The sequence below is a fragment of the Notamacropus eugenii genome, chromosome 2 (assembly GCF_028372415.1).
Source record: "Notamacropus eugenii isolate mMacEug1 chromosome 2, mMacEug1.pri_v2, whole genome shotgun sequence".
Classification (NCBI taxonomy): Eukaryota; Metazoa; Chordata; class Mammalia; order Diprotodontia; family Macropodidae; genus Notamacropus; species Notamacropus eugenii.
Window position 1 is genome coordinate 188,688,778 of NC_092873.1, and position 13,474 is coordinate 188,702,251.

Genomic DNA, 13,474 nt, shown 5'->3' on the forward strand with positions numbered 1-13,474 from the left:
TTCACCATTCCTTTTCTTTGGAATTTTTTTTGTAATAAATGGAGATTGGATTTTATCAAAGACATTTTCTGCATCTATTGCTGTTTACACTTTGTGTTTTTAAAAGTGTACTCTTTTCAGTTATACCGGTAACCATGAAAAATATGGGGACGATGGGAAAAGGTAATTAGTTCCATTTATGAAGCTTAGTTCTGACCATAAAATATTTGTGATTACTAAAACTGTAGTTAAAACTGATATCTATGTTTTTTTCTCCCTGATTTTTTTTGATATTTCAGAAGTTCAGAGGAGCTTGGAAGAAACTGATGCTGAAACAGAAACAGAAGAAGAAGAAGCCTTTTGGAGTACAAGGATCTTACCAGTCTTACATGAATTAGAGAAGGGTAGGAACATTTAATTTTTTTGTTATGTACCATATTTGTCAAAGGGATCTCAGCAAAGAAAATTGTTTGTACCCTTCCCATTGCCGTTATATTTTTTTAAATACACTATGCCCATCAACCTATACTTGTGCCTAACTTTGATACCTTACTATAGTGTCGAGGTGATCCCACATTTTCAAAATGTATTCCAGCAAAAGTTCTCAAAGGTCCAATCAAACTGGAAATGCTATGAGTATGGACTTGTTAACAGATTTCATTTTTTTCTTCTTCTAAGAACCAGTTCTGAGAGGCCTAATGTCAGATTAGTATGTTGGCTTCAGATTGATGAAATTTTCAGCTAGGGAAGCTATTGAGGACCTTCTGCTATGTTATAGAAGGTTGGGAAAAGTATCATTGAAGAGAAATTGCCACCATGAGCAAAATCAGAGATCCTGAGAAGTAAATACCCATCAGAAACTTCAGCAGACATGTCCAAACACATATAGGGACTAACTTCATTTTAATAGCTTTGTTCCTTTAAGTTGCATATAAATTAAATTCTTGGTAAATAAAAGCTTACTTTAATTATACTAAGAGGGCCTGCTATTTAAATGATTCCTGTGGTGAATCATTTTGTAAAAAGCACATAACCCTTTCCCACTGTGAATAATAATCCTTTAATTTGTTGCTTTTGTGAATTAAGATTTTTCATATTTTAAATTTTCATATAGTTGGTCATGCTGTGATGCCTCACACTGCCACATTCCATATTATAAAAGGGCATTCAAATATATTTAGCTCTATGCTCTTTGAATTTAATTTTAAAAAAATAAAATTATATATCAAATAGTGAAAGGAGTTAAAGTGTTTTTTTAAAAAACAAGCAAACACATATTGATTGATCTGTTAACAGCTGCGTACCAGGCATTGTACTAGCTGAAGACAACATTTTGTTAAAAATGTTACAAAGATGTAGAATGATCTACACAAGGTATTAAAAAGTTACTATGACTTTCCATCTATCTTGTTCTTTAGAGAGTGTCAGTTAATGAATTTTGGGAGAATCTTGAGTATATGTATAGCTCATGCACATAACAGTTCTTAGCTAAGTTTTGTTTTTATTTTTAACCAGATACGATACTTTATCAAATGCATAACTAATCTCTCAGTAGATATTCATTTGAAAATAGTATAACCTTGATCAGTCAGTGAGAAGGAGGAAAAACTTTGTTTTTTGCTTATGTAAAAATGACTCATTTGGTGGGAGTCATAAGTGTCTATCTAATATTTTTGTTGTAGGTCTCTTTTTAATCAGGAAAAAATGAAATATTTTTGTGTTTAAAAAAACAAGCAAACAAGATATTTATAATTAATTACTCTTAATCATTCTTATTTACTCTACTCCAGTGGTTTAGGCATTTCAAGAAGTAGCATTCAAATTGCTCAGGGTATCCTATACATGTGTATGTATGCACATGCATATACATATGCATACACACAGACACATACATATATATGTTGCTGAGCTACCCTGATGTATGATGGATGGTTATACTGAACTAGGAAAAATGACAGGTACCTGGCTGTAATCTGAGTGTGCCAGGCAGGGCAGGAGGGTAACCTTTTGCTAGATCAGTCCCTTCCTTCTCCTACTGTGGCAAGAAGTTCATTATACCCAAAGCCCAGCAGTATTCTTCTGTTGACTGAGAAAAGGATGACTGAGATCAAGTTGTATCCTTTGGCCTGACCTTCTTTTCCATTCCTCATCCCCATACCTTGGGGGAATCTCATTTTGGGCTTTATATGCCTTTCCTTGTTGAGTTAAAACATGCCCATGTTAAAGAGGTATTGCTTTTTTAGCGTCACTGGTCCATTTGCCTTTTCTTTGAAATCCTCTTAAATCCCCAAATTTGCTGCAGTGAACTGGGACAGATAGGCATTAGCAGTTCTTTGACTCCATGAAGGATAATCCAAGAGGAGAAGGGCTTTAAATCTAACAAGAGAAATTGAGATTTTTACACAAGGGAAAACCTCCTGACAAATAAGGGGTATTAAACAGTAGAAAAATATTCTGATGGAGAATGTTGTATTTACTCACATAAATATCTTGAGTAGCCACCATTTAGAGGCAGGGAATGGGTTAGATGATGTCTTAGATTCCTATTTACTCTTGGATTCTCTGATATGATGAACATTGCAGTTGGAGGTGGGAGGCATATACCCTGATAGTTTAAGGATTTTTTTTTTACAATAGTTTAAAAATTGACTCTTAAGGACATACTTTTTTCCTTTGGGTAAAATAATGATTCTTTCAAGGTAATAAACCAAAAAAATCTATATATTTGGGGAAAAACCTACTGAAGACAACCCATAGTAGGCTGATATGTAGGGTTTCAGGAGAAATTGCCTATCACAGAAGAATCAAATAACAAAAACATTTCTCATAATAGAATTCAATTATTTTCCCCCTTTAAATTTAGTCTCAGCCATTTCCCATCAATTCTTTTATTTAAGTACATAACTGTTAGGCATTGAAGGTTACTTAGCTATTGAGGTTTAAATTTTTTTTCTTAGATGTTATTGTTGAAAAGAGCTAAAAATGGACTGAGTCATTTCCTTTTGCAGTTGCATGCTTCCTTTATGTGGGCTTTTAAGGGCACATTATATTTATTTTAGATTGGTTTCTTACTTTTTAATTTAATGATGAGATCTATTAGTAATGCAATTTATTTACAACTGAAGATCTCATGCTTTGGCTCTTTTACATTACTCTTGGGTTCAGTTTATGTACTCCTTTTTTTTTTATTACTTACCAGCAAAGATACCACTTTTGAAAATTGTACTTCCTGAAGATTCTAATAGTAAAGTAACTACTCTTCTTAGTTGTCCTGTCAGCCAGAGTATTTTTTTTTTTTGATCCTCATTTATCCTATCTCACTCCCCATCCACAAATGTTATTACATTAGGTAAGTTAGGACTCATCATTGGTGTGAGAATACTTTGAGATCTTGTTCTGTTTAAAACCCTGTTTCTCCCAGGTGATGAGTCTTTTTTCCTAGTAGAATAGTGTGATACGGTATTTTTTTTCAAAAGTCAGTGTGATTTTAAGCTGTATTAAGAGAGGTAGTGTCTAGATTTTGAAAAAAAAAAAAACTTGACTAAAGCTAGGCAAAAGTAGAACAGCCTCTGGCAAGAAGTGGAAGATTCTCTCTCTAGAGGTGAGGAAGACTTCTAGAAAAAACTAGATGATCACTTGATGAGTGAGTCCTAGAAATGATTCTTGGTCAGATACAAGTAGGGCAGAATGGTCTCTAAATTCCATGAAAATTTTGAGGTTCTCAGACTATTATGCCACCAGTGAATTTGATAAACATATAGCATATGCTTTTATCTAAGCCATTTAGAAAAATATTAAATGGCAGTATATCCATGGACAAGATCCCTGAGTTACTTCCCAAGAGACCTTTAAGGTTGACATTAGTTTATTAATTGCTGTTTTGTTGATAAGTCAGCTAATTTTTTGTTCACCTAATCATATTAACTTTGCTGTCATTAAGCTAGCATCTCTCCTTGTTCAAAAGGATAGCATAAGAGACTTTGTAAAATTCTTTGATGAAATCTCAATATGATATGTTGGCAGTGTTGCCTTATGTCTGCCAGTGTGGTATACCTGTCAATAAAAGGAAAAGAAGTTAGCTTAGCATTACCTCCTCTTGATAATGCCATATTAGCTCCTAGCTATTGCTGCTTCCCTTTCTAAAGACTCAAAGCTCAAACAAACTTGGCTTAAACACTCAAAATAATATATCCTAGAATTTTTCCAGGAATGGAAGATAAGTTCCTCCAGTGAGCATTTATTGAATGCTTATTATGTCCAAGGGACTGGTGATTAAGAAATGTAATAGAGGACTTCTACTCTTGGAGGCTTACCATCTAGTTGTGGAGATAGGACCAAGGATGAATAACAATGCAAAATAGTACATGATACACTAATCCTGTAGATAACAAATGCTTTAAGAGTTGGATGAGTATTAGGGTAGATGTGGAATGTTTTGTTGAAAAATTGGGATTTAAGAATGTTTTTATAAAAGGAGTTGGGGACTCATCACATAAAATAAAGATAGATACATGAAGGGAAGAAATATTATTTTTGTAGTGACTTGGAGACAGACAATAAGAAGAAAATATGGCTAAAGTGGTGTTTGTAGGTTATTAGATGTAAAGAGGATAATAATAAATAATAAAAATAATAGACTGTAATAAAATATATCTTCCATTCGTATATTTTCCCTGTAAATTTTGACAGATTTCAAATGAGAACTATCTTATTTCTTAATCAGTTAATATGATTCGTCTGCAAAGTTGTGGAAGGATAAATCAAACCGTTAAAAACATAAAATCCAAATAGTTTGAGGAAGTGGTAGGGGGATGGCAAAACCCAAAGTTTTGTGGACCTCATGTGGGGTTTTTACTGTACTGTTTGTGTTGACAGGTTGAAAAGATTGATCTTTAATGATATGTGTGCTTTCTTCTCTTTGCTCTCATCACAGAAGACAGTATTGAAAATTTTTGTGCCGCCTGCACCCAGCTTCATCAAGCTTTGGAGGAAGGAAGCATGCTTGGAAAGAGATTTAAGAGAAGGAGTGTACTTCTGAAAACCTTATATAAACTAGTTGATGTTGGTTCGGATTTGCTCAGCCTAAAACTTGCGAAAATTATTCTAGCTGTAAGTTTTTTTTCTTGTGAATTATTAGGATGCTTTAAAAAGAGGTATATTTACAAATGCCACAGAGTTAGTTATAATTGAATTTAGAGTATGAAATAAATAGATACTAGAGTGACTTCTACAGGTATAGTGGAAATCTAAGGCTAAAGACATAAAAATTTTAAAACTAAACACATGATTTAAGTTTAATTACCCATTCTGGAACAATCTAATTAGTATTATATTCTTATACTATTCTGATCTCTAGTCTGTTTTGATCATATCAGATAGTAAGACTCAGTAGAAAGTATTCTGTCTTGTGATTTCATCAGTGAATTAAGATTTCCAGGAAGAAATAACAGCAACTTTCTTTATGATATAGTTGTAAAACAGTGACAATAGACATGTGTGAACTTGAAAATGTAAATTCCATTCTGGTTTTGTAAGGTACCTAGATACTAGGACGATTTGTAAATAGAAGGGAAAGAGAGGCATCAGGATAGAAACCCTAGCTTGAATAAAATGATACAAATAAAAAAAGAAACACTATATTCTAAGCATAAGCAGTTTGATCAAAAGGTGATGTAGTTATCAGCAAGCCTTTTGAAAGAATCGTTAAAACAAATGGACAGAGTTGTATTCACCTATAAGGAACTTTATTGTTAGGACTCTAAACATCATTGTAACATCTGAGCATATACAGAAAGTGATTGTTACTATAGTTATTAAAATGAATACCAACATATCCCATCCATCTCATCTATTTTACATTATCTTAATTGGAAGCTGTAGGTGCTACATGTTTCTTCTTTAATTTTTGATGCTACACTTAATATTCTAACCTAGAATGTATAGCAAGTTTCAATTTGATGCAAAAAAAGATATGTAACATGGGAAAGAGATGTTTGTTTACTTCATCATGTTCTTTATCTTTTTGTTATGAATATGAGAAAAGATGAGGGGGCAGTTCTTAAAAGATTAAAAAGCATTTTTGAAAAACATTTTTATCTTTGAATGAAAGTTTTTATAAGGCAAATAGTCTGATCTTAATTTTATAAGTAAGTTTTAGTGGAATTATATTTAAAATATTTAACCTTCCTTTGGTTGTATGCTGCCTGGAAGTTCTTCTTAAGTTCAAATCTGGCTTCAGACACTTACTAGCTGTGTGACCCTGGGCAAGTCACTTAACCCTGTTCAGGAAATGATAAACCACAACAACAAACAAAATTATATCAATGATTCATTTATCTTAGTCTGACTACATAGCATGACTATAGTGAAAATATACTCAATAGGAAAGTATATGTAGAATCTATACAGAAGTGTATGCAGTCGTGGGGAGGGAGGGGGGTAGTGGGGAGTAGGTGGGGAGGGATAAAATCTCAATTGTATGGCAGTGATTGTTAAACATTACAAAATAAAAAAAAATCATATCAATGAAATCAAAATATTCTGGAGTAGGAGTTTTTAGCTTGGGGGGGGGGGTCTTGTGAACTTGATTTCTAAAGATATTTTTTTAGCTATATTTCAATATAATTGGTTTCCTTTGTAATCCTGCCTATTTTATGCATTTAAAAACATTCTAAGAAAAAGGTCTGTAGGTTTCACCAGATTGCCAAAGGGGTTCATGGCACACAAAAGGTTAAAAACTCTTGTTCTAGAATATAATGGTTTGTAGGATGCTCATAAAAACTGTTTGTATCTCTTAATAGTTTGAAAAATAAAGTGTAATTAAAAATCATAATAGTATATTCCTGATTAATTGGAAACAGTGTACTTGGACTCCCTAAGAGGAACCTTTTCACCTTACTCTCACTTTAAACTATAAGTATCAAAATATAAGAAAATAAGGTAGAATTGGAAATTTAGTAAAAAAAAAAAAAAAAACAAAACAAAGAAACAAAACACACCCAAAGTCAAAAAAAACATCTACCATCATGTATTCCCTGGAAGGCAGTATATGATCAATCCAGTGTCCTATAGCTTCTACAATGTTTGTTAATTGATTTAAGTCTACATCAAATATACTACTTGCAATGAAAATTAGGTTCCTATTAATGACCCTGAGATATTGAAAAATCCTGAACCATTAAATTACATTTGAAGAAAGCAAGATAACACACTTTCAAATGATTTTCAAGAAAAGGGATTTTATGATTAACCATCACTTACAGTCAGAAAATGCAATGAACTAGAATGCCCTGTCCCCTGGCATTTTAGCTGAGCTTTTGTTGGTGCATTTCAGTTATTCCTATTACTTTAGTTAGCATACTGAGCTGAACTGGTTTGGTTTTCAACCAAACTTAGAAGCATTAATTTGTATCTTAACTAATTATGTACGCCTCTGAAGAGACAAGATGCCTCACTTCTAGATGGAGTTCCTCCTTTGTAAATGAAAAGAAAAACATTAGTGCAAAGTCAAAATGGTAGCTAGGTGGTGTAGTGAATAGACTTCTGGTACTGGAGTCAGGAAGATTCATCTTTCTGAGTTCAAATCTGGCCTCAAATAGGCCACATTCAGGATTTTCTTTGGCAAAAATATTGGATTGGTTTACCATTTCCTTTTCCAGCTTATTTTACAGATGAGGATACTGAGACAAACAGAGTTAAGTGATTTGCTCGAGGTCACACAGCTAGTAAGTGACTGAGGCCAGCTTTGAACTCCAGAAGAGAGGTCTTCCTGATTCGAGGAGCATACAACCAAAGGAAGGTTGAACGTTTTAAATACAGATAATTTAAAATGTAATTCCTCTAAAATTTACTTATAAAATTAAGTCCATACTGTTTGCCTTCTGAAAGGTAAATGTGTGACTCTGAGCAAGTCAGTTCACCCTGTTTGCCTCAGTTTCCTCATTTATAAAATGAATTGGAGAAGGAAATGGCAAACCACTCTAGCCAAGAAAACCCCAGGTGGGGTCATGAAGCTTCAGACATGACTTTAACAACTGATCAACCACAAAGCTCAATATAAGTTAATAATATGCCAAGAGAGCTATTTTTTTTGATGGGGGTGAAGGGAGTGGGAAATGTTTGGCAGTGTTTGGCCTGTGACTTTCATTACTATAGAAAATACCTAATATGGAAACTACCTTCACAGATACATATTTTCAGTTCACCAAGCTTTTGCAAGGTTAAGTGATTTGCCTATGGCCACACATGTAGTATATGTCAAAGCAGAACTTGAATCCAGGTCTTGACTCCAAGTCCAGCTCCCTCTCATTGTTCCATGTCATATTGCCTCTCTTAACCAATCTGTATTTACTAAATTCCTACTATGTACCAGAGGCTACTTAATAGAATAATATCTTTAATGTGTCCTGTCTGTTCTGTACTAGCTAGACCACCTTCAGAGCAGTGTTCAGTTTGGGGCACCACATTTTAAGAGCGGCATTGGCAAGCTGGTGTCTCTCTAGAGTACAGAGCAGTGGAGAATCTGAACACCATGTCATATAGGGACTGGTTAAAGAAACTGGGGATGCATAGTCTTGAGAGAAGACTTGAGTAGAAAGTAGAGAATGTGAAAGTCATCTTCAAGTATTTTTAGGTCTGTCACATGGAAGAGAACCAGAGTCTTAGTGTTGGAAAGGTCAACAAAAGTCATCTATCAGTCTGTCATCTTTTCTATCATTAACCCTGACCTTTTCTACCATTCCCCTAATAAGCAATCTCATTGAGCCTCAGCTTGACGACCTCCAGTGGCAGGGAGGGAATTCTTTCCCCCTCAAGACAACCCATTTCATTGACTTACATAGCTGTCATTGTTAAGGAGTTCTTCCCTCTGAGTCAAAAATAATTTCCTAATTTCCACCGAGGAATCCTAATTTTGTCCTGTGAGGCCAAACAGAAGGGATCTAATTGCTTTTATATAGAGAGGTTTTCAGTTATTTGATAACAGTGATCATACGTTCCTCTAAGTCTTATCCCTACTTTCTTCAGCTAAGGTTTGTGTGACATGGTTTTTAGTTGCCTCCCTATTCTGCTCACGTCTTCTCAGAATGTGCTCAATCTTGTCAGTGTTTTTCTTAAAATATTGCTCCCAGAACAGATTCAGGTTATCTCGTGTGGTTCTTCTAGGTAGAAGTTACAGGGATGTTGGATTTGGGCTTAATATAAAGAACTTTTCAACAATTTGAACTGTTAAAAAAAAAAAAGAAATTGGGTGCCTTTTGATATTGTAGATCATAGATTTAAAAATGGAAGGGAACTTGGAGGTCATCCAATCGGATACCTTCATTTTCAGGAAAAACTGGCCTGGAGGAGTGAATAACTTGTTACAGATAGTGCAAGGTTACAGAGAGGGTGTCAGAGCCAGGATTCAAACCTGAGATCCTCAGAATATGAAGTCATTATTAATTCTGCTGTAGAAGTGGGGAACCTGTGGCCTCAAGGAGATATGTAGCCCTCTAGGTCCTCAAGTGCGGCCCTTTATTCAATCAAAGAGAATCCGAATCTTAGGGTTGGAAAACTCAATAAAAGTCATCTTTCAGTATGTACGTGAACCTTTTATTCAGTTGAAGAGCCACACTTGAGGAGCTAGGGGACCACATGTGACCTTGAGGCCTCAGGGTCCCCAACCCTGGCTTAGATGTTCATTTAAATAGTTCTGAGCACTTGTGCATTGAGGAGAGGGGTTTAAATTGTATATGGTATCTAAGGTTTCTTCCTCAAAAATTGTCAACCCTCTGTTTATCAAAATTGCCTCTTAAAATTTTGAAGGGTGGAGGATTAATTTTCTGAACTCTCAACTTCAACTTTAAAAATAACTTTCCCAAGACTATCTTTAATAGCTGTTTCTCTATTGTTTTTCTTTAAAAGTATAACATGTTTTAATTTTCCAACCAAAATAGACGTGTAAAATTTTTTTTCCTCTGCAGCTTAAAGTAAGTGGAAAGAATCTTCTCAATGTCTGCAAACTTATATTTAAAATTAGCAGGAGTGAGAAGAATGATTCTCTTATCCAAAATGATAGTATTCTTGGTAAGTGAATATACTTTTCTTAACTAAGTGTTGAACTTCTTTTGGGGAAAAAGGGAGAAAGTTATGATTAGTGGTTGATAGAATGAAACAGATATATTATGTGTATTATTTGCTTTGTTGTCTCCTTTGGCACATTCAGCTTAAAATTTCCTTTGCTGAATTTCTGTCAGAGGGCACTACAGCATTTAGGTGTTTATGGGGACTATTTGGGATCATAGAAATGTATACATTTATAAACATTAATTAAAAAAAAACTTTATCAATTTACTTTGAGACCATGAGTCCTTGAATCATAAATCTTTTTTGTATCATACCAGAAATGATAGAAAAATAGATGGTAGCAGTTTAAAAAGTTATGGAACCTCTTAGTTTCAGAGTGTATTTTACGATGTTTTTGGCAGACATGGAGAAAGTGATCAAAAGATTATTATCTGCTTTAAAAATCTCTTTGGAGCAATTAGAGAAAAGAAAGTTCTTGAAATGATGCCCCTCTTCCCAAGTAATTAAGTTGCAGCTTTTGTGGTCATTTTATGAATTGGGTTAATGTAAACTATGTTGGAATAGCTCAAGAAAATGGAAAACAATTTGAAGATCTCTTTTGAAAAGAAGAAAGTATATCTTTTCTCCATTAGTGGACATATAAAAATAAGAAATATCTAAATTTTAATTAATTGAGAATGTGGTAGTAGAAATTTTGGAACAGTTAAGAGTGACTTTAAACAAAGTATGAAATTAAAAGTTATTTTATTGTGAGCTTTGTTCCCAAAAATCTAGTTTTCTACAGTTACAGGATCATAGAGGTAGAGCTGAAAGGGACTTCAGTGGGGACCTAGTCCAATCCGTAATTTTCTACATTGAGTTTAAGCAATTTGTCCAACTCCTCATAGGCAGGGTGTCACCGTGCTGGGATTCAGACTCCTTTGTGCTCCCACACATATCACTGGTCCTGTACCTGTGGTGTTTGGAAGGAAGGACCTGCCTAGTTTTGAAGAGCATGGGACTGTCTCTCTTCCATGATGAAGAATTGGTAGAAGGACTGAAGCTTGAACCCAGTACAATATTGCTTTTTAAAAAATGTCTTTTCATCATCTTGTCCCTCAGCTAGACTTAATTATTTCCTGCTTTAGCCTATCGTTACCTTGCCTTTCTCAGGTCATAAGCCACTCAGTTTACTACTTGACCAAGGTCATTCTTTTCCCTGATGCCCTCCTGCACTCAGCTCAGCTGAGGAGTGATTTGCTCCCTTTGGCAATGACTTTAGGAACTTGAGGTTGACTTTTGGAATCCAGTATCCTCATCTAGTTACTCAAAGTGGTGAACCTCAGTTTTTCTTACCCCAGAGAGATTTCTAGAGCAGGACTTCCTTGAGGAGAGACTGGAGTGGAAGAGCATTTCTAGACACTCAGAATTTAGAAAGGAGCAGTGCAGATTCACAATTGTAGTAGCTGACCCTACCATACCATTCTTTCTTATCATTTCATACTATGTTCCTGGCCTTTGCTGCCTTGAATTAGAAACAAAGTTCTACTTACTTTAATCCATAGTTCAAGAAAATCCTCATCTATCTTGAAATCCTTTTATCTCCTCAATCAGCCAGCGTTTATTAAGCACCCACTAGGTGGCAGGTGCTGCTCTAGGTATTGGGGATACAAAAATAATAAAACACCTTCTGCCTTTAAGGAACTTAGGCTGTTGAAGGAGACAAAGCGGTACAATATCCATTCAAAAGAAATAGTTCAAAGCACATACGGAAGAAATGCAAGGTTATTTGAGGGTTGAGGGTGGAGGAGGTTGGAGGGGCCTCATGTTTTAAGTGATGTTTCTTTCTTTAGATCCTGGGTCTGTGGTTGATAGAACTTGTGTTCCTAGATTTGGATTTCTAACAGTGGCCTCCATTTTGCCGCTCATGACCAGTTGGGGATTACGAGGCAGTTGAAGCTTTTCTTTTCATAGAATTAATATCTTCTCCATCTGTCCTTTGTGCATGTTAGGGCTCACCTTGTTGAGTAGTGCCCACTTGCTCATGAAAAATACTCATGGTCCAAAGAAATTTTTCCCTGCACTTAAAGCTGGACCAATTTGACCAAATGCAAATAGGATTTGGTTTACCGTTTGTCAAATCCTGCTCCTGACTAAATAATTCTTCTTCATTCATCTGGAATGAGTTCTAGTATAAATCCTGGTACCTATCCCCATTCTGAAAAATGGTCCAAATCCTCCCTCCATTTTTATATTTATTGGCCTGTTTCTCTTTTTGACTCTGATCTTGTGCCTCGAAGGATTTCTGCTCAGTAACACATACATTTTTTAAAGAAGAGATTGAATTATAATTCTGAAATTCCTTTTGATGTTTGTTATTCTCTATAACCCCAAATTTCTGTAACTAAATGAATTTTGGATAAATCATTAAGAATGGTGTTTAATAACCCCTTTTTTAAATACATGGGTTAATGGGGTCAGCTTTTTTCCTGAACATGTTACTAGCTTGAAATAAGTTTCATTGGGCAGGTAGAAATAGGTTTTCCTTTTGCACTGGATGAATAACACAGTCAAGACCATTTGCCTGTGGACTCTGACTCATCACTAATAAGTTTATTTTTAGTGTGCATATGCAAAAGTACGTCCATGTGCTTGAAAGTAGTTATATTTTTTCAGAATTTGGAATTTGTTAAAACAAATTTGAATAATAGAAAATGAATCACATTCCTTCTAATAACACCTTCTTACCCCGCCCCCCCCAGATTCACTGTTGGAGGTGCTACGAGTAGAAGACCTTCATGCTAACAATGAAGCTTTTTTGTACTGCATGGGGGCTATTAAATTCATTTCTGGAAATCCAAGATTTCTTAATGAAATGATCAGCAAAGGTGCTGTTGAAATACTGCTACATTTGATGAAGCAGATAAATGAGAACATGAGGAAATCTGGGACATGTTCCTCCAACTCAGGACACTTGTTAGTCCAAGTAAGTGTTTTAACTTCTAAAACAGGAACGGTGAACATATAATTTTTTACAATAAAGTATATTAAGCATAATAATTATTATTAATTTTAAAAATATAACTTTTTTCAGCTTCATGGTAGTTACTAGAGTACTCTGTCCAATTCCAGCCTTCTATTCTTTGTTTTAGAGAAGGTTTGTCTTAATGATTAATACATTATTATTTAGATTAGGAGTTCCCAAAGGTAAGCCAGTGTGAGCTTTACGGGTGATCAGCCAATCACCATATTCCTCCCGAGCACCCCTGACACACATACTTATTCTTACAATATAAAAACAAAAATCAATAAGGGAGTTTCTTCTCTTCTGACTATGACCATGGGACCATAACCCATCACCATGTTCCCTACTCACTTCTTAGGCTTTTTCTCAGTAGATCATATCCTCATTTAATCATTTAGTGTACAAAATAATTTATAACCACATAGA

The 13,474-nt window shown here is 34.8% G+C and overlaps 1 protein-coding gene across 4 annotated transcripts in view; it reads left to right on the forward strand.

The window, feature by feature from the left end:
- ARMC2 (armadillo repeat containing 2) overlaps positions 1-13,474 on the forward strand; it is a 168,955-nt gene that overhangs the window by 74,596 nt on the left and 80,885 nt on the right. For all 4 annotated transcript variants that reach the window (XM_072643004.1, XM_072643003.1, XM_072643005.1 and 1 more), the window contains exons 7-10: positions 279-383; positions 4,913-5,088; positions 9,942-10,044; positions 12,786-13,009. In XM_072643004.1, coding sequence (XP_072499105.1) covers positions 279-383; positions 4,913-5,088; positions 9,942-10,044; positions 12,786-13,009 — 608 coding nt within the window. The remainder of the gene's footprint in view (positions 1-278; positions 384-4,912; positions 5,089-9,941; positions 10,045-12,785; positions 13,010-13,474) is intronic.